The 21,009-nt window shown below is 48.5% G+C and overlaps 1 protein-coding gene across 1 annotated transcript in view; it reads right to left on the bottom strand.

Annotated features, from left to right (window-relative positions):
* Positions 1-18,464, bottom strand: part of SCMH1 (sex comb on midleg homolog 1 (Drosophila)) — a 51,625-nt gene extending 33,161 nt beyond the window's left edge. The window contains exons 1-6 of the mRNA XM_009581058.1: positions 18,440-18,464; positions 15,655-15,723; positions 9,628-9,698; positions 8,621-8,855; positions 5,593-5,681; positions 4,373-4,616 (exon numbers count right to left, since the gene is read on the bottom strand). Coding sequence (XP_009579353.1) covers positions 4,373-4,616; positions 5,593-5,681; positions 8,621-8,855; positions 9,628-9,698; positions 15,655-15,723; positions 18,440-18,464 — 733 coding nt within the window. The remainder of the gene's footprint in view (positions 1-4,372; positions 4,617-5,592; positions 5,682-8,620; positions 8,856-9,627; positions 9,699-15,654; positions 15,724-18,439) is intronic.
* Positions 18,465-21,009: the final 2,545 nt, after the last annotated feature.

Genomic DNA, 21,009 nt, shown 5'->3' with positions numbered 1-21,009 from the left:
CAGGCTTGCTCAGTGTCAAGGTCTCCTCTGTTTCTCATGGTGCATGGCCAGCGCATAGGCTGGGGGTGCACAAGCAGCTGGGAGGGGGCACAGCCGGGACAGCTGACCCCAACTGCCCAAAGGCCTATTCCATACCATATGATGCTGCACTCAGCATATAAAGCTGGGGAAAGAAGGAGGAAGGGAGGATGTTCAGAGTTATGGCGTTTGTCTTCCCAAGTCACCGTTACACGTGATGGAGCCCTGCTTTCCTGGCGATGGCTGAACACCTGCCTGCCGATGGGAAGCCCTGAATGAATGCCTGGCTTTGCCTTGCACGTACAGCTTTTGCTTTACCTGTTAAACTGTCTTTATCTCAACCCACCAGTTTTCACATTTTTACCCTTCCGATTCTCTGTCCCACCCTGCTGCGAGGGTGAGCGAGCAGCTGGGGGGGCTCAGCTGCCCACTGGGGCTAACCCACAACAGATGACCTGTGTTGTATTTTACTCATTCAATCTCTGCTTTCCTCCCAATTTACATTTCTACTTAACATTGCTACAGCACACAGACTCGTACGCTGCTTATGTGCATCACAACTTAATCTAAACCTTGAAACTCTCAGCTTGAGAAGTATCAGCTACCTCCTGCACTGTATCTACTACAATGTCAGTTGAGTTACTACATGACTCAAACGGAAAAGCACGCAGGCCTGGCAGATGTGGATAATTCCTTCCCTACCCAACACACCTCCAGGGTCTTCTGTTGAAAAAATCCATGTCATTAGTAATGTGTACGCAGCGTATTTTGGCCTCACTTTCATGTGCTGCAATATCTACAGACAAGGAAACACCATTCTCCACTGTTTTGCCCTAATTCTGAAACTCTGACCTCACCACGCAACATGAAAGTCCAAAACCTTTGCAGCAAGTTTGGGTTCAATTCCCTACGCAACCTTAATTCAGCTATTTTATGTGTATGCGCTGTGATAGATTAATATTTCCCAATCAATATTTCTCTAGGATGACTGGTTGACTCAGTAAGAACGGAAGTGCAAACAGCCCCTCTGGAAACAGTCAAAAAAAAGCTAATTTCTGAAACTCTGAAATGAACCCACAAGTCATGAGCACCTCCTGAGCAAGGTAACTGCAGAAACTACCATTAACACAGTCTGCCCTTCGAGCAGAGCTCAAAGCTGCCATCCGGCACTTAGTTTAATAGGAAGTCCACCTCATCTTATATCCAAAAAGCCCAGGATACGTGTTTAGGGATAAAAGAGCACATGTGTAAGAAGCATGAAAAGACATATAAGATGCTGTACACTATGTGTGAAGAGTGGAGTGGGGATTCCTGCCCAAGAGACAACCCTGGGAGTGCCCCGCTGGCATGGGTGGGAAGCCGGAGGAAGCTTGCTGCACCCCCACAGAAAACCCCCTCCCTTTGGGACCGTCACGGGGTCCTGCCTTCCCCGACTGCTGCCAAGCTGGCGTGGATAAGGACGAGCTCTGCTGCATTTCACCTTGCTCTGCAAGCCCAGCAGAGCTGACCTCCAACCCCAGCGCGCGGGCAGACGCGGAGCAGAGGATCAGGACCGACCGCATGCGTAGGCACCCCCGGAGCTACGTTTCCCCTGCGGCGTGTGTTTATTTGAACCCCCCCAGCTCCAAGCTGTGCTGCATCAAGAGAGGAGCTCCAGGAGACGCCCGGGAGCCTGCAGCCATCTGGCCGCCGGCCGCGGCAGAGCTCTCCCAGCAGGCCACCGCACAGACAGCACATCCTGACAGCGATGTAATTACCAACCTGGCGCGCAGAGAGCTGTTCCTCCTCGCCGTTTGACCTCCCTTTCCTCCCTTCACACACACACGTGCCCTCCTGAAAGCTCCCCTCGGCGTGGCTGGCCAGGCCCCAGCTCCACCACGGCCGTGCCCAGCTGCCCCAGCTAAGCAAACACTGGTGGGAGTGGGAGGCCCCGAAGCTGGAGAGGGGATGTGCCTGGGAGAAGCCCCGCACTCCTCCACCTCTGCTGGCAACCAGCAGAAGGGGCAGATTAGAGCTGAATTAAGCTACCAGCATTAAATAAACATGCCTGGCCTCTTTGAACTTCTGCTTCCCTTGAACATGAGCTCATTTCACAAGGCCTCTTTTCACTCAGCCCCAGGAAGCCATCAGTCTTGATGGAGTTAACTCTTCGCAGGACTTCTCAGCTGCCCCAAGCATCTCACCCTGCCAGTACCCATCAGCTCAGGGCATCCATCAGTCTGGTATGTGAGCAGAGCCCAGTATAGCCACGGTTAGCACTGACCTCCTGCAAGTCTCCCTAGGTCTCCCTGATTTCCCCAGGAAAGGGAACCTCCCCGACTCCACCGCGTGGTCCTGCAGGCTCCAGGCTGCACAGAGAAGCTTTTTTGGAGCTGAAGGAAAGGGCGATCTCTCTGCAGTGAAGCCTCCTCCAACCCTGCCAAGAGCAGCACTCTCAGGTCCTGGGACCTGCGCTCAACCCTCCTCCAAAGCAGGGCTGAAGAGTAAAGGAACAAGGGAGGAATTTAATTACAGACGAGGAAACTTCCCAGCGCTCCCTTCTTTTGATTTAATCCCACAAAGTGGAAATTGGAAAGTCTGGGGCAGGAAAGGGAGGGGGTAGCCACAGAGGAAAGTAAAATACCACAAAGACAAGGCTGATCCCGTCTCCACAGCATTTTTGCATGGCTCATGCAACCTCTGCCAATCCCTGCTCTTACCCCAGTACTTCAAAAACATGGCAAAGAGAGCAGAAATCTGCCCAAGAGCAAGGGCTGCCTCTGCCTGGGAGTGGGGAGATGTGACTTTCGGGGTTCACTATTTTTGTACATGAGCAGGAACTGCAGAGTCGCTGCCGACAGAGCAGATGCAAGAGGGAGAGCCTGTCACTGCTGCCTGCCAAGGGTGGAAGCAAATGCTTCTCAAGATGGCTCCAAGTTACCCATGATGGGGCATTATTTCTGGATGCTTTGCTCACTCACAGGTTCAGCCCCTGGCACAGGGAAGCTGGAGAGGAACGGAGCTGCCTGCACCGGGTGCCATGGGTCAGACGGAGGTTCCCACTTCTCCTAGGAAGGCAGCTTCCACCTTGCTCCTGAAACCTTCCACCCCAGTTTACTGCCAGGAAAGCTCCCACACAACACAAACATGTCTTTAGCGACACGCGCAGTACCTGAGAAGCACCTTGGAGACACTGGGCAAGAGTCCCTGGCTCCAGGGCACTGCTGGAAAGGTCAGCCACTGGCTGAGAGGTCCCCAGCAGCTCTGCGGAGCCTGCAGGGTGGCAGCGGGCAGGACGCAAACAAACAGCAGGAAGTGAGGGAGAGGCTGGGAACATCAAGGCTGAATGCAGAAATCCAAGATAAAACAGCGAGAGTGCCTTTCAGTTCCCAACCATAACAGAAATCATCTCCACCCGTGGGGAGCCCACAGCTTGGCTTGCACACAGGCCATGCGAGACGACCTTAGGCAATCCACCCCGACACCAACCTTGCAGCACGTGGGACAGAAATGGCCCACATCAAGGGACAGGGGGAAAGCACCAGCCTGATGGGTTAGCAGAAGCTGACCCTGGATTTTCAAGAGGAACAGTCTCATCAGAGAAATGCCTCTCCTAAGTAATCCTTCAGCTCCAGTAGAGAGATTGCTCTCCTGCTTCTCGTTTCTTTGACAGGCATGTGCTGGACTTGCCAGCCAGCAAATGCCAGAGGGACATGCATGAGGACGCTGACAGCTCCCATGGTCCTAAACACAACTGCAATGCTAGCAAGCTAGAGATGCATCTGAAAATCTCAACAGCCAGCGCTTGGACCTTCGCAAGGCAGCAAGTTCCCCAATACCATTCCTGACCAACAATCACGGCTCAAGGAACAAGGCAGGTACAACCTGATTCAGACCTGCTTTTTCCATGTTCACAGCAGAGATCACAGCATAAGACAGAGCAAGGTAACTGTCAGAAGTACAAACAGGCGCAGTCCTGCAACTTAATAGATCTCATTATTCCCTTCTTATATCCACAAATAGCCCAGCCACCCTGTGAAAAAGTCCCTACGAATGTGTGTTCCAGTGACGCAGGAAAAACTCCAAGGAAATTCCTGAAGAGGAGCATACCTCAGCAATGTCGTACAGCACCACCATCCCTCCAGAAAGCTATCATCCTGCCCATCTTTACGGATGACTGTTCTTTAGCACCTTGACGCCAGGCTGTTACACTGCTAATAGGTATGACCATCTGTACCTTTACCACGCGTGAAGCAGCAGTAAGAAAGACAGACAGGGCATCCAGATGTCCTTGCTGCTAGCCTCTGCCTGTTTCTGCTGCTCTTTGAGAGCTGAGTGGAGGAGGAAGACAGCTAAGCAACAACGTGGGCCTTACCTTTTGTTCCAGGGGGCTGCAGATTATCTCCAGTCAGCGAGCACCAGCCTACGGGAAAGATGTCCCGGGAATCATATCGGCACCAGTAATCGAAGGCACCTCTCCAGCCATCAAATGTTATGAGGACCTCAGAACCTCTCACCTCCCCAATGGTGGCCGGGCAGATGAAGTGAGGGTTCTTCCTGTCCACTGCCTCCAGCTTCATACCTGTCTTGAAGAAGTTTTGGGATGGAGATGGTGGTTCCTACAAGGAGAAGTTGAAAATGTGCTCAAAGAGGATATGCCAGTGCCTCCCCAGACTAAAGCTGTCCCCTCCATCAGCAAACTCACCTCCACAAGCAGATGAAGAAGGGAGCTAGTGGGCTGGATTTGAACCCCAATGAGGTGCGCACACGCTGGCCTAGCTACGCAACCACGTGCCCTTTAAGTCAAGAGGTAATGAAGTCCATTACTGACTGCTCTGCCATCACCCGGCTACTGGACCAAATCCAGACAGTGTTATGTTTACACTGCACCCTGTGACAAGTCTGTCATGCAACACAGGCAGAAAATAAAGCTCCAAAGAAAAGAGCCTCTGTAGGATACTCTCACCTTGTTATGTCAGAGCAGGAAAACCTCTCTCTCCATCGTTATTCCCCCACCTTTAGCTTTGCTAGACATATGAGATATCTGCCATCCATCCTTATCTGGGGCTTGCTCTTCCTAGTCTTTTATACTTGAGATACACTAAAGCCACACCAACCATCCCATACTATAGCACACGCCTCTAGACTGGCTTCTGTCTCTCTCTGACTTCACTAAGGGTGTGAGAATACAAACTACGAAATCATACTTGCAGTGTTGCCTCACAGCAATATGTGCACTCCTTGCAAGCTCTGGTACATTAAAAAATTTCAGAGAGGTGCTGACTTTCACACATTGCATTCCTGACTGAGTAGCACCTGCAGCCCAAGTGAAAAACAAGTACATCTCTCAAGCCCAAGCATTGAAGCCCAAGCCACTTTCTTAGCAGACCTCTGTCTGCATCTCAACACTGCTACGACACAGCAGCAGAGGGTATGGATCTGTCCTAGAGAAGCAGCACCGTGGCAAAGCTGGGCAATGTTCATCTCTGCTGGGATCAGCAGATCTCACATGAGACGCCAGCTGTGATTTTGGTGTCCTGCAGTAAAGGGGACTTGCCAGAAGGATGTCTTCACAAACAGTACAGTAAACGGTACCTTGTGAAAAATCCGGACAGGAGCCATCTCTGCTCCATTCAGAGTCTTCAGAAGGAACATGGGCCAAGAGGAGGCATTCAGCCGAAAGCCTGCAGAGAAGGAAGCAGAGATGGAGACTTTAAGGCTGTGGGGGCCACTTTGCAGTGGGCACATGTTGTGATCCCATACCACCCTCCTCCTCACACTGGAGAGTCAGGTTTGACCTTTTCCAGATACTCCAAACACAAAACATTATGTTGTTGAAAAGAAACATCTGGAAATAGATGTTTGACTGCAATATTCGCTTATCATAACATTGACCATACAGGCAGAGCAATTCGTGCAGCGCTAGCGCTGGCAGCTTCAGTGATCCTACTACAGGGGAGACATGAATCAGCAAATGCACACTCAGGCTATGAAATTCCTTCCTCAATAGGGAATCTCAGCTTCTGGGTGGCCTCCTCCACCTTTTAGAGTGAGCTGCAGGCAAGCTAACCTGAAGAAATAGAGAGGCTGTGACTTGCCTGGGAAACAGATTTAACCATTACAGGAAAAGATGGCAGTTTTTGGCTCGACATCTTCTGTGAAAAAAAGTAGAGAAATAACAGGAAGGGGCTTATGGGAAGAAAAAAGCAAATTCACATGCTCTGAGGCTATGGCACTGAGTACGACTGCACAAACGACAAAAGTCCCCAGATATCACCATCTTTGCTAAATGTGCATCTTCCTGTACAGGCAATTTCTGCTGCTCAGCTGAACATGGCATTGCACTTTCTGTATTTGCGGTGTTTTGAAGGTAATCCTGGGACTGGACCTAGATGGAGAGCATCCCATGATGATTAACATGGCAAAGTTTTGCCAGGGCCGAAATACCAGAACTCAACCAGCTCAGTACAGGCCACCCTGACAGCCCTGCAATTTTGTCAAAGCAGCTGGAAACCAAACCATTTTGTCAAAGCTAGCCACAAACCTCAGGGGATGGGAGAGCTAAGCTCCCAGAAGGGCAAAGATAACCTTTTACATGAATTATCTATGTAAAGAAGGGGAGCAGCAGCAGATGTGTACAAACGGAAAATGCTACAAGGAGCACAGAAAATCCTTGCTGTATTTTCTGGGCCCTTGCACTCTGCAGGCAGAAAGGACAACTGCAGAACTAGCTTTTTGTTACCTATCTTTAAGCTGGGTGCCAGAGAACCACTCTTGTCGGGCCCAAGGTTAAGCAGGCGATACAGATCAGAGCTGGGCACACAGACTTCTTCCAGACTAGGAACCCTCTCCTCTGGCACTGTCAGATATGAGTTTTGCTCTGCAACTCGATTACACTTATTGCCATCTGCTGGCAAAACGCAGACAAGGCACAGGAGGAACCCATCTCTGCCAGCGAGGACAGGTACCCGCACCTCCTGGGCAGGCTGCACTGGAGCTGTGAGCTGTACCCTGGGATCAGGGTTTCAGAGAGATGTCTGTAAATGGACAGCAGCATGCATAAAAGTAACATAAAAAATGGCAGCTTTAAAGTTAATAGCTGCAGCAGGTTTTGTCTGTAGCAATTATGAAGGGAAAGGGTATAATTAGACTTCCACACACACAGCTTTGTGTGGTGTAATGTGCCAAAACATGCACCTGCTGATGTTTCTTCCTTCTTCAGAAAGGTCAGTCCCAAGTGTCCCATTACAATTTAGACTGTACTTCCACCAAGGCTCACAAATGGTGTTCCAGGAAAAAACATGAATAAAAATATTCCTAACTCAAGGTATCCTATTGAAGGTTTCTTGCATCGCTACAGATCGGCTTGATATTATTTGGGGATGTGTTAATTGAGAGAAAGATTTATGAAGGCACTTCAAAAATAATGGGCAGGAGAATGCAAAAGCAGGTTAATCTTGCTGCTTAATCAAGAAAGAACCAGCAAATCAGCTCATCATTTGGCCAGTGTCAAAAAAAAAAAGATGATGTGTGTTTAACTGAAGACAAGACTGGAAGACTGCCCAGGTTATTTATAAAGCTGTAGCCAAGCAAAATTAAATAAATAAACAGATGAAATATCGTAAGCGTCCCTTCACATGAGACAGGACTTAAATCACTGGGAACCTTTTCAGACGTTATGTTTCCCCATCAGATGGTCTCCAGCTAACCTGCTATTGCCCCAAAGACACTTGGGCACAAATACACTTAGACAGCACGAATGAAAATTTAAACGCTTTTGAAATCACAGTGTCAGGATTAGCAGTGATACAGCAGATGCCTCAGCCCTAATTGCTCTCTTGGTTATTTTCTACATCAAGATTTACAGATCCCTAGCAAAGCCAGATACCAGTACTGTGCTCAGCTCGAAGAGGGAGCGCAGGGGAAAGCACTGACGGATAGCACCCATTTCATGTCAAGCACACCTTTGAGATGACAGTGCTTGCAGGCAGGATCAGAAGCCTAAAGCAATGGGCAATGGCTACAGATCAAGGCACTGCTAGAGCTACATGCCAGCACTGCCTGTGTGACTGTGTGGTGTCTCCCAGAAAAAAAGAATCTTGATTCGTTCTGTCCTTGTACAGGCAATCATCCAGGAAAAGGCCATCACAGTTGCTCTGCCTTCAATGCTACCGCCCACACTCCTGGGTCACCAGGACTTTGGGGGGTCCCTTGTTTGCTTGTGTGTCCTCTGGGAAACGGAGTGGCTCTGGCATTCTTTCACACAAATGGGTGGAAAATGTGTTTTTCCTTTGAGGTACGCAGGCAGAATTTCAGAAGGCATGAGAGCATGGTCAGCACGTGCTAATCCTGAGCTTGAGCTGCAAAGAGTGCAAGCAGCTCACCTAGGTGCAAAGAACTCTTACACTCTAAAGCATCCCCCTATCCATGCCACGATGTGGAAATACAGACCTGGTGTGGGACACATCTGTTTAACAGCCCAAGCTAACAGGGCTGGTCTACATCACAGTGGTAGGCAGGGGCAGTCCATGGGTCTCTGTCCCAAGCACAGAAATATAAAAAACCCTAGGGTTTTCACCACAGATCATATAGGCGCTTGCTGGACAGTTGAACTTCAGCTCACCCAGTGGAGGTTGCAGCATCCCTCCATTCTTCTCACAGTTTCCTATGGGCTGGATTTCAGCAGAGTCCACCAGCCGCCAGAAGTCATTCTTGTTATCGCTGCCATCAAGGCGCAGACGGAGGCGTGCGCCTGTCAGACCCACCACCGTGGCAATACAAGTGGAGGTGGTGTTCCTGGGGTCCTGGGCTTCTAGTTTCATACTAATCTTGAATTCATTTGCAGGTGGAGTGTATGACTGCAAAAAAAAGAACAGGGACCCAGTTACAGACAGGATTTCCAATGTATGCACCACTTCAGTCGTAAAGCTTAAGCCCTAACAGCACCAAAACTGATTCTACCGAAGACTGACAGCATCCTCCAAGCACGGCATGGGAGCAGACACCACAGAGCAGCAAAGAAAGTTTGGTGAGCCCTGGCAGATCTGTGACCCAGACCACTGTCTTTTGGTACTGCATCATTTAGACAACTAGACCTACCCTTTTCTCTTAGCCCTCTTCTCAGGAGAATCACCCATCAAAGCCAAGACCCAAATAGATACTCCTCTGTGCTGCCGCCCCTCTGTCTGGACCCAGGGGTGCCATGCCAATTCACTCCTGTATCCCCTGTACTCAACATTGTCACCTCTGTGCTCAACCACCCAATGCCTCCAGGGTGCTATTCAATCCACAAAGACCTGGTGAATTCTGAAGAAAATCTCCTTGCTGCGCAGGATCCGCCAAAACCTGGATCATAGCCTACTCAGAACATTTTCTCCAAGACCCTGTGCTCAGCAGAGAGAAAAAACATTCTTGTGTTCCCATTCATGCACATCTCAGAGTTAAGTCTTCTGCACTACTCTAACGTTTGCAGTGCCTGAACATATCTTTTTTATCTTTGCTTCAGCAAACTTAGTTTTCTATTAAGTCTCCGATATCCTTAAGCATCTTCCTTGCCAAAAAAGGGGCCTATTCCAGGCACAGAACTCCTGGGTCACCAACGGCCTTTCTTGTTTTCATTTACCCTCTTACCTGCTTGAAGCAATGGGCAGGAGCTGGGATGGCACATGTCTCTTTCAGGTATTTCTCCCAGGTGAAGTGACCTAAGAACAGAAAAGAAAAGGATTCAAATAGGAACCGATGAGCAAAAATCTCAGAAAAAGAGATGGCTGGACTCCTAACGCTGGCAGTTCTCCACTTCTCACAGAGGAGGTGCTCACAGGCAACGTGTTTTCATCAAGATCCTCTGATGTTTGTGACCACAGAAGATTTACAACTGCAGCTGACAGGCAGAACAAAGCATGGTGCTGCCTATGGCATCTTATTGCCTCTGCGCTGCCGAGGACGGTCTGCAAAAAGTGAGGATAGCAACCTACAACTTAATATAAAACACCCAGCACAGATGGGAATGCGTGGAGTCTTTCAGACAACTGCCCCTTAAAAATCATTCGTTAAACACATTGCTCAGTATGGGGATTAAGAACAGCCACTGCCGGCTAAAAGCATCCCAAATTAATAGGAAACTTTGCACTGTGCTGACTTTACAGTTCCCCCGGACCAGCATGCACACAGCCTGCCCTGCAAGCCAGCAGCTTGGAGCAGGTATCAGCCTGTCCCCAGCAATTAGTGGACAGGTCAGCAATTAATTTCCTGAAGCGGACACGGAGTCCATAGCTTGGGCAGGATGGAAGCAGGGATCCTCCAAACGGGGATTTTCTGAACAGAGCGGCTCATATCCAACACCAAAGCCCCTTCCACTGAGTGCTGTTGCTGGGGGAAGCACATTTTATCCTTGCCTACACTTTTCCCATGTACAGCAGGAAGGGTAAAAGCAATATGCCATCCAGGGAAACCTGTTATTAAATGAGGAATTAAAAGCTCCCGTGATCTGAGCAAATCATGACTTTTGCCATTTAAACTGAGCAGCTGGGAAAGGATCCTTCCAGCATGACATTAGCTTGTATTCATCTGAATGGCTCCCGGGAGACCGCTGTTTTCAAGTCATTTCAAGAGCATCGGTGGCAGCACAATTAAAGAGTCAGCTACCACTTCCCCTACTCACGTCAAGTTTTTAATCTGTCTATTTTCAAAACAAAAGCTACATTAAGAGCCATTTTAGTTACTGCAGTGCACACCACACCTCTAAAAATTCAGGCATTAAGGTCAGAACACATTAGTTCTGCCTCACGTGTACAGAGAAACCTTAAGGGCTCGATAATCTACTAGCTTCAAATAAATAAAAGAAATGCTGCTTTCTTGCCACCTCCCATGCAGATGACTAGCACACTGTTAAATACTGTGGAAATGAACAGAAAAAAATACAGTTTCGCTGCCACACTAGCTGAATTTACAGATTCTGACAGTAGCTCTCCATTCCTCAGAGTACAGGCTTCCATCCATTCGCACGTATTTTCTTTTCAGCCAACGGCATCACACTGAGGTGAATGAAGAAATTCAGTGATTCACTGCAATGATGCTCTCACTAAAACAAAATTCTTTTGCTTTAATTGAAGATACGATTTTACACTCGGTTACGTCAATGAAACTCTTTGTACGAGTAATGTGTAATAAATACCCAGCCAAAGCAAACCCAGGCATGGAAATGCCTTGCTGTATCCCACCCCTTAACTCTGCTGATCTGGGCTCATCCCAGACTGGGGTGGCCCTTCAGAGGCCCTTGTCCATGGAGGACAGGGGATGCCCACGGTGACAGCACCGGGGCAAGGAGTGCGAGCCTCAGCCCCAGGGCCTGAGCAAGCATCTTGAAAAGGATCAGCTGTGCTTGACAATTTTATTTTAAAAAAGAAACCTACCCTCCCCTCAGCTGGTTTCAATCCCTCGCTATTAAAACTAGTCATGGTTTTAATCCTTCCACTTTTCACTCACTCCGAACCAAGTGAGGCTGTTCTGCTCCCTGCAGCAGCTCATGCCGCAGTCGAGATCGACGCTGCACAATCCCAGCAGAAGCAGTAAATTTCTGAGACAGCTGCGTGCCTCTAAAAATAGTGTTTGGACATGGAACTTATTTGAGGTTAATTCTAGAGCCTGTTGGGACCCAACCACCATATGAAGACACACACACAACACTAGAACTGCAGCTACTTACGACTCACGGTTCTGGTGACTTATTTTGCAAAGAAAAGCAGGAGCAGCAGAAAGACTTCTCTAAACTCTAAGAAAAGACAGAGCCGATACAGCAGAGTTAAGCCTTCCTTCCTTCTCTGTTCACTATCAGCCATTTCTTTACATAAAGGTGCATGACAAGCACAATTAAGGACTGCACTTCTTTTTCAGGATTACTCCCAATCCAGGACAGAAACTGCATACTGAAATTGGAGGCTGCCACCGTTGCCTTAGTGCGAGGAAGCCCTGCACAGAATGCAGGGAATGGTTTTAAATGAATTCAGTAATAGTATTTAGCTCACGATACAATGTTTTTCAAGCAGGAATTTAAAAGTACACTTAAACTTAACCAAATACAACCAGCTTCAGCTTAAAAACTGCAGGAAGAATCAGAAGAAAATGACATTAACACGAAAGTTAGGGTTTGGTTTATTTTTTTTACAACAAAGGGAGAGCTGCCAATAAAATAGAAAAGAGCAGAAGGCACTTAAGGCTTTTTTAATAGGGGAGCAGAGATCAAGCCCCGAGCTCTGTGCTCGAGAAAGAGCATGTATGGTTGAAGATGGATACATCACACTTGGCCCTCTCAACCTTAGCTCCTCTGGACCGTACCCAAATCCTGCTCACCCTACTGATCCCCACTCACTTCCAACGCTCAGCTCCAAACAGATCTGCTCTGGAGCCTCCACGCCAGGCATGCTGTCGGCCAAGATGCCAAAGCTGCCGGGTGCCGGCTGATGCCATTTTACAGGCTCACTGTGTACAGAGGTTATAAGGCCAGAGGGAAACACTGAGAATATCTTGCTTGGCTTTCTTGTTAGCACAGACCAACTATCTTGTATTTTATATTCTCTCAATATTCTTATTCATATTAATAAATTGGATGTAGAGGGACAGGATGTTTTAGTCTGCAAGAGGCAGGTAACACTGGAGAATGTTTTCTGAGTGTTGGTCAAAAAACCCTGGCGACTTTTCTCCAATTTCCAGTGAATCACTTTGCTTTGTGGAAAACCAGCACTTTAGCCAGTCCTAAAGTGTCCCGTTTACTGGTGATGGAGCAGGAGTGTCCAAGGACAGAGCTGACTGTAGGCACCAAAATCCTCCCTCACCCCAAAAAGCAACGGGGAATGCTTGTTCCGCTGCTGCCCCCAGCTTCTGGTACAATATGAAAAATGTCCTACCAGCCCTAAAATCACCCTCTATTTCGCCTGGTCTCTGCCTTCTCTTTTGTCCCCACCCCCACCTTGCAGAGCACACGATGCTCCCACAGACTGGAAGGATCTTTGTTTGACAGACCATGTTCCTCCATATAACGTAGATCAGATCTTCTTTTCAGGAAGAAATGAGAGAATGACACTCAATGAGAAACACCACGCTTTTGTAATTACATCTGTGAGCTAAACAAAAGCCAAGGATTGTAAACCTATATGCCTCCCTGCAACTTGGCTGTGAAAATGCCTATTAAGGGTGACTGTCTATCACTTTTGCTTGCCTTTGGAAAGCTCCTTACCGCGCGCTTGTGCCAAAGGGAGATATTACTTGCAGGCAGAGTGTCAGATTTGGGCTCTGATGTCTTAACCTTCAAAAATATTTACTACAAACAAAACACTCCACACACCCAAGGGGTCAAGCTACAGTAGTTGTGAACAATGTAGCTCTGCACCCTTGTGTTTGGATTCTCATCATGTTGCATTTAATGTTGATCTTTTGCCCAGAATTTAAATGAAGACGGAGTTTCTGTTTATATCTTTAACCAAAGTCTGGTTTGGGCTCCATTAGCATTTCAGCTCCCGAGGGGTCATCAATCCAACTGAAACGATACATGTGCGTTTCAGGTCACATCTGTGAAGGAGAACGTGCCCTACCCAGATCAAGGCATCCCATTAAAGTCTGCAGCCCATATGTGTGTCTGCTAACAAGCATCAAGGCAGCACATGAAAGCAGCACGTTTTGAGCCAACTCGGTATGAAAATTAGCAGAATACCGTCTCTGCTCGCAGATCCAAAGGTGATGGTGGCCTTCCCAACGTCTGGGCGCAGCCTCCCAAGGGGTCAGCTCTCCCACGACGACGGCAGAGCGCCTGCAAGTCCTACCCATTAAAATTTCCAGGCACTTTGCTCAGCCATCAATCCGGCTGCACATTCTCCATTGGTAACAGCTACAACCGATAACACGATCGTGCTTACTCACTGTCTTGCTCAGAAGAAATGCAAGAATGTGCGAGCCAAAACTAATAGGTTTCAAACACCGGCATGCTGTCTGCTTTGCTTCTTCTCAGAGGTGTCCCAATTCAGTATTAGCTTTGAGCAGAAATCCTTTCAGCCTGGACTATAGGGTGCTCTGTGCCAAAAAGCTGCAGTTTCACCCCCCTCACTCTACCTGAGCTTCAGGCAATGATGAGCTGCTCAGAGTTTCTTGCAGGGAGGCGATCCCCAATCCCCACCACTACACCACGTGCTTGCCAAGCAGACACATGCACATCAGCATATCTGCAGCGTTCCCTCCCTAGGTCAGCAAGCCCTGGGATGCAGTGAGGGGTGGAGGTTGGTGTGCTGGGTTACCATGAGCGCTGATGGGAAAGGAAGCCTCTGAATTTCACAGAAAGCTCCATTTCAGGTCAGCGTGGCCACTGAACAGCCAGTCCTCTGACATCTGCAAGTGGTGCAGCGTGTGGAGCAGAGGGGAAACTGCAATGGAGCCCCCAACACCCCAAAGGCAGATTATACACAGGCCATGTGAGCTGTGAGCTGCCCCATAACGTCACCTGGAGCTCAGCACGGGGTGACAGAGGACCTAGGACTTTATCAGAGGTGCTAACAGACTTCCTCCCATTGGAGAAGGTCCTTCACAAACTGTGATCCACAGTACTTCAGTATAAGGGTAGACAAGGACAGATGAGATGCCCCAAGAGAGAACGACGAGGGCTGATGGTGGCCCACAGTCCAACGTGTCCGAGAACCACCACCCTGAGTCTCACCTTGGGGCCCAGGATAACCAAGCCCCTGAAGCACAGCAACCACTTCAGTTCTCCCAGGGGCTCTGAGAAACACAGGTGAGCCTTTCACAAAGGCAAACATGTGTTTCCTGTTAGAAATGGCTTAACTCAGGCAATCGTTTAGTTTCTTGTTGCTCTGTACTTGGTGGGAATTATGGACATCACCTTAATATAGGGACATGGGGAATATAAGAACATAAGGACACCATTATACTCTATAAGTAAAATACAGGCCCTAAAATCTTTTACTAAATTATACAAGCCTTACATAAACTTCCTAAAATTGGAAGTCGCCTGCATATCCCCCCTGAGAGATAGCAGGAGCTGCCAGTTTTATGAACTCAACCTGCAGGCACTGTGCACAGGGGCACAGCCCGCCCTGCCCAAGCCCAGGACACCTCATCTCCAAAGAGAGCAAGAAGCGACCGACTCCTGTGCCGCTACCGCCAGCCCTTACCCTGTGCTCCGCCAAGCCTGCCGGCATCGCCTCTGCTGGGGCAAGGGCCAAATTCCTGCCGCTGGGGAAGAGGGAGTGCAGGTCACACCACATCTCTCCTACAGCAACAGGGACTGGGCTAGCTGCTGCTGTGAACGTGAAAGAGGAGCTTGTGGAGGAGTAAGAGGCTCTTTATGCCCAGGACACATGTGAAACGAGGGCAGAGTCACCCCTCGGCACTCACAGCTGGGCACTAAGAAACAGATCTCCTCGATCCTGCCTGATTTAAAAACGAGCTGGCTCAGTTGTGCGCTTACCCTGGTGTCTTAGCCATTTTTGACTGTGGTCAGAATTAAACACACAAGGACTGTCCAAAAGTAGTTTTTGTCTGTAAATTAATTTGGCATGCTGCGGTTTCCCACATCCAAGCAACTCAAAAAGCTTTTTTTTTTGGGGGGGCGGGAACAAAACACAAATGGGAGAAGGGAGAAGGGTGCTCTCTTACCTTGGTACTGGGAGGGAGACTCTGACGGGCGGCTGTACTTGTGCTTTTTACCATCTTTCCAGTCTATGGCTGAGACAAGAAATAAAGCATTTATGTCAGTGAAGGAAGCCGGCTAATGCACTCTTCAACATTATCTCCTCATGTCACCTGCTTTACAGGCACCTCAGAGGAGAGGAGTGACCTCCCTCTCATGAACCCAGGTAACGTGGATGATTTGTCTACATCTATTGGACGTGCTCCCTTCCTCCACACAGCTCAAGAGATGAACTGACATGAGGTATCTGCATTTGCATCTTAGTCCCTGCCTGGTCCTCACCAACTAGCATTCTCCCACAATGGCAAGCAATAATGTAAAAAGCAGCAAACTGCTAGAGTTTCATCATTTTAACTATGTGAAGAGGTGGCAAGGCTTGAGAGGAACAAATGCAAAAGCCACTAAAAATGGCTCATGTGGATCTTGTACACTGAGAAGTGGAGCCTGAATCACTCCTTGTTTATCAACTCCAGGTTACTGCAGCCAGCCTTACTCGCACAGCCAGCCTCGACCCTCCTGGTGATGGGGAGAGGACTTCTCCCAAACTCTGCGCAACTGCCCTTTCCACACACAACACCAGGTTATCACTGCGTGTCTTGCACAGCTCGTAGGAGAGCACAGCAAAGTAGCATCAGCTCTGAAGAACATCTCTTCTGAGTTGTCTTTGCTCATGACAGCTTTGGGCCTCAGAGTTGCAAAAAAATAAAGTTCCCAAGACAGCTCTGGAATGTGATAGAGCAAGAAGCGGGGGATGCTTTTTGCTTCCAGCAGCCTCCAGCCCAACAGAGGGATGCCGAATTAGCGTGCCACTGCAGAACCCGCCCTGAGCGAGCTCCTCCACCTGCTGCTGGCCGACCGACGCACCCTGGGAACGCTGCTGCAGTCCACCTCATTTATTTTACAAAGTATTTTTAGGGCTATTATAAACAACAATTTGGTAATGCTCTACGAAACATACCTTATCCCACGAAAAGCAGTTCCTTGTGAAATGAACAAAAAAGAAAACAGGAAAAGTTTTGAAATCTCCTGACAAGGAGCTGGAAGAGGCAGGCCATGAGCTGCCGCTAGAGTGGCCTGGTGGGTCCTAAGATGTCTGAAATTGCTTTTGGACCATTATTTTTGCGATCTTCTCTTCCCGACATTTTCTCTTCAATCCAACGGACAGGACGACTGCATGTAGGTTTTATCCGTTAAATGAACGTAAGGGACATACGGAGCGTGGCCACAGCATCACTAGACACAGACCAGACAAAGAGCTTCCTTGGAGACACATGAATGAAAAAGCTGGAAGGGCACCCTTCCTATAAATGTACTCCCATGAAGGACAGCCATCTCCTTAAGAAAGCAAGAATAAAGGCCACAAAGTATTTAAGTCAGAAGCACAAAAAAACCCCAGGATGGGTAACGCTCCTCTCAGTGTTTCAGGACAGCTCTCTAATAGCATCCGTGCATTCAAAGTAGCGTCTCGCCACATTCTGCAGGTGAAGTTACATTTTATTCTTAACCTTTAACATGCAAAAATCCTCATTAAGCAGGCTGCAAAAGCAGCAGAGAGGGAAAGAAACGCAAGAATTTCTGCAGGCAAATAAAGAAAAAGGGAAAGTTCAATGCATTATATTAAAAAAGCAGGTAAGTAGGACAGAAACCCATGTGTGCACGATGCAGGTGTTGCTTCTGCAACCTACGGCACAGCATTCATAGCACAGGTCACACAGCCACGCTGGCTGGAGGCGCCCTGCTCCATGAGGCAGAGAGGACAAGCTGTGTGCGAGGCTAAATTCAGCCAGCCCAGTCCGCGGCCACACTGCTGACTAATCAACCTGCCTCTTTTATTACCAAGCCCTCCAGCTGCCTCACAGCAGGCTCTCCCCATTCCCTGCTTTTCTTCATTTATTTTCACTTCATTAAAGGACAAGCAGTGTTAGGAAGAGGATAATGCTTCTGTAAGATGAACCACCAGAGAAGCAAAGGAGACGTTTAAAAAAATAAAGGGAGGAGAGAAATCGAGCATAGAAATCTCCTGCAATAAACCTTGTGAGCATGTAGCAGATGTGAACAAAGAACTGTGGAGGATGCTCCATCCTCTACGCCTCTCCCTTCCCCCACCCTCCAAAGTGCCTATGATGAGATCACTCCAGTCGAACGCACATGCACGGCACAACACTAAAGGAAATCAATATTTTTTGTTAAGCACAAGAAGTCCAAGCAGCTCAGCTGCAGGCAGCCTGCTTGACTTCACCCTTTTTATTGGGGCAAGCAGGACACAGGTAGCATGCGTGCGGTCGCCTTGAGCACTGCGGCTGCTGCTGTGTGTAACGGGACAAGAGACTCAGGCGGCGAGAGGTAAGCGTCCGTAACAGATTTCATCTCCACAAGGTAGGCTGGTCTTTGGTTTCACGCCTCATTAGAAGGGGGAGGCTTGTGCCAGCAGAGAAGCAGTTTGCCTCACACTGGGAGCCCTAGCAGATGGTGCGTGCCGCGGGCGCTGCAGAGCACCCTTGCTGCCTGACACTGTGCCCCACAAGCTGCTGGGGTGCACCCGGCAAGGGACTCTTCCTCTGCCCGTCTTGGGGGTGGATTGATGAAGCCTTCTCTGCATGCTGCTGGAAAAACGTATGACTCCATTTTGAGCATGCAACCAGCGCGTCCCCTACACTCCTGCCCCATCGCCAGCCTCCCGATGTGCTGCGCTCCTTCAGCCTGCACCAGCTCGCTACTGGGCCTTTGGCTGTGCCAAGCATCACTGCTCACCTTTTTGAGGGCCTGGTTTCCGCATTATATCACCTGCTGCTGTCCTTATCCTGCGACTGGCTTGCTGAAGATGTCTAGGACAAAAGAAATAAACATGAGAAAATTCCCCCATTCTGGAGCACACAGTCATCTGCAACATTAACTAATCACACAGCGGGGAGAAAATAGATGCTCTTTCACCCTGGGTTGCACAGAACATCTCCTACTGAACACAGACAATTCATTTCAACCCCCCTGAAACTACAAGTCTTTCTCCAATATGTGGACAACTTCAAATTTACGGCAGCGGGAGCAGCATAAATAAGCGAGAGGAGCATATGCCAGTCTCCGTGCTAACTCTACAGTGGGTCCCGAGTGTGGGTGTGGAAGGGGGGGCTGCTCTTGCTCACTAACAAAGGGAGACAGAGCTGAAATTTATGAAAGAAAACACATGGAAACATAACATTAACTCTGGCAAAGCAGCACCGCAATCCCCAGCTCGCCACTTGCAATTCAAATTGCTCACAGCAGTTCTGGGTAATAAGGATGAGAAATTGGACAATGACCCAGGAAATATTTTTGCTATTAGTACTGCAACGAATGTCCAAGTTGCACTGCATTTTTTTTTCCTGGTTGGAGAAAAACTGGCTGGACTGTCCCTAGAAAGAAAAATCATTTGCATTCTTGCTATAAGCAAACGTTACTGAAAATCAGAGCTCTTGGGAGATGCGTGCTGGACACGTACACGGAGACCAGTGCTCCTGCACAGCCGGTCTCGCAGGGCAGTGCCTCCTATATGCACCGAGCCTTGCCAAGCCTTGACAGAAAATATCTGAATGAATGGCTGAGCTGCAAACAAGCCCTTAGGAAAGCTAGTAAAAGCATGTTTTGACACAACACTAACTAATGAAAGATTAATTGTGTCAATATAACTCCATTTTGTTCACAGTGGGGCAGTCAGGCTGGAGGACATAAGAAGAAGCCGTCCCAGGACGCAACACTGAGTTTCTGCTTAAAGGGTTATTTACAGATCCAACTTGGCAAGAACCAGGCTTTTTCCAAACCTAAGAGAAACGAAGAGTTTAATTTTCTATAAAAGTGCTACAAACTACAGCCTTTATGTGCAGTGCTTGCAACATTGAGCAATACTCTGAGAAGAAAAATACTAAAGGAATATTAAATACTAAAAAAAAAAAAAAAACAGTTGTTTTTTAATCCAAATCAAAAGGTACACAGTAGTCTCTTATTGCCTCTTTCATAAATAGCGTGTGTGTTTGTGCATACTTGTGAAAGGAGTAAAGTTTCTTTTCCTTTCAATAGCGGAAGGTAATCTACATGTGAAAGCTTATTTACAACTTTTAATGCTTCTTTTCATAATTTTCTTCAGTCTTTTTTATTAAAAGCTAGCAGTCATGGTAGGAAAAGTCCCCCAGCCATAAAACCCAGGGTGAAAGGTGTTATATAAAGGCACCAGACAAGCATTCACCATCTCTGGCTCTGCACCTCTGCTGTCTGCTGAGCTCCCCCAGACGCAGGACTTTCTGAAGTACTTAAATGCTAATCACAAATCTCATGTGTTTGGCACGGGGCGGGTGCTCCTGTGCCACTCAGACGGCTTTTGAAAAGCTGCTTCAGCCTGAGCATTTCAGGGCCCTACCCGGCAAGGATGTGTAACCCTTCCCTGCAGAAGTATTTAGAGGAAAAATTCGTGACCACGTATGAGATGCTCAGACACGATTTGTGCAAGGCTGTGGCTCGGGACTAGAGGTGAAACTACTGCACCCTCCATCCTCGTGCAGACGGCAACGGGAGTAGCCCTAACTATCTGTAAAGCACACTGATGACTGGTGGTGTCCCTCAGCCAACACTGTAGTCGGCTCCCAGCAAGATCTCATGTCGTGGAAGAGAATGAGACATTGTAAATGTTGCTTCTACTTAAAAAAAAACAAAAAAGAAAAAAAAGAAAAAGGTGATTCTTCCCCAAAGGAGAAGACTTAGGCTGCATGGCGACTCCCACTCTGCTGAGAGCCACGTGGGTGCCAGCCTGGGGAGAGCGCACTCCAAAATATGCTTCCAAGAAACCACCCAAATGAGATGGCCCCAGCCTGACTCCTGCCACCCTTCGCGGTCCTCCACCACGGCTTTGCACCATCCAGCTCCCCCGTACGTTCTCACAACACAGGACAGCAACACATGGTTTTATCCTGCAAAATCGTAACTCAAAAATGAAAAAAAAAAAAAGCAAAATAATTAGTGTGGTTCAGGGCCACATAACACCCAGAGAAGAGCCAGAGCCAAACTCCACGATGCGCTGCTTCAGCCTACCTGCCCCAGCAGCAGCTAGCCCTGCGCAGCACAGATGTGAGCCACCAGCCTCACTACATCCCAGGGATAGGGACCAGTCCCTGCCCACTCTTCTTGAGCCACGGAGACATAGCCTGTATACCCCAGCCCTCCTGAAACTGTTATAAGGTGGGCTTTACTAACACAGGGCTTGGGAATTGGTAATTCCCACTGGCTGTAATTTCTTTCTCTAGTTGCCCAGAGAAGGTGTAAAACCTTCATCCTTGGAGATACTCCAAGTGTCACCA

This window comes from Fulmarus glacialis, unplaced genomic scaffold (genome assembly GCF_000690835.1).
Source record: "Fulmarus glacialis isolate BGI_N327 unplaced genomic scaffold, ASM69083v1 scaffold11887, whole genome shotgun sequence".
NCBI lineage: Eukaryota > Metazoa > Chordata > Aves > Procellariiformes > Procellariidae > Fulmarus > Fulmarus glacialis.
The sequence above is the reverse complement of the archived record's forward strand: the minus strand, read 5'-3'. Positions and strand labels throughout refer to the sequence as shown.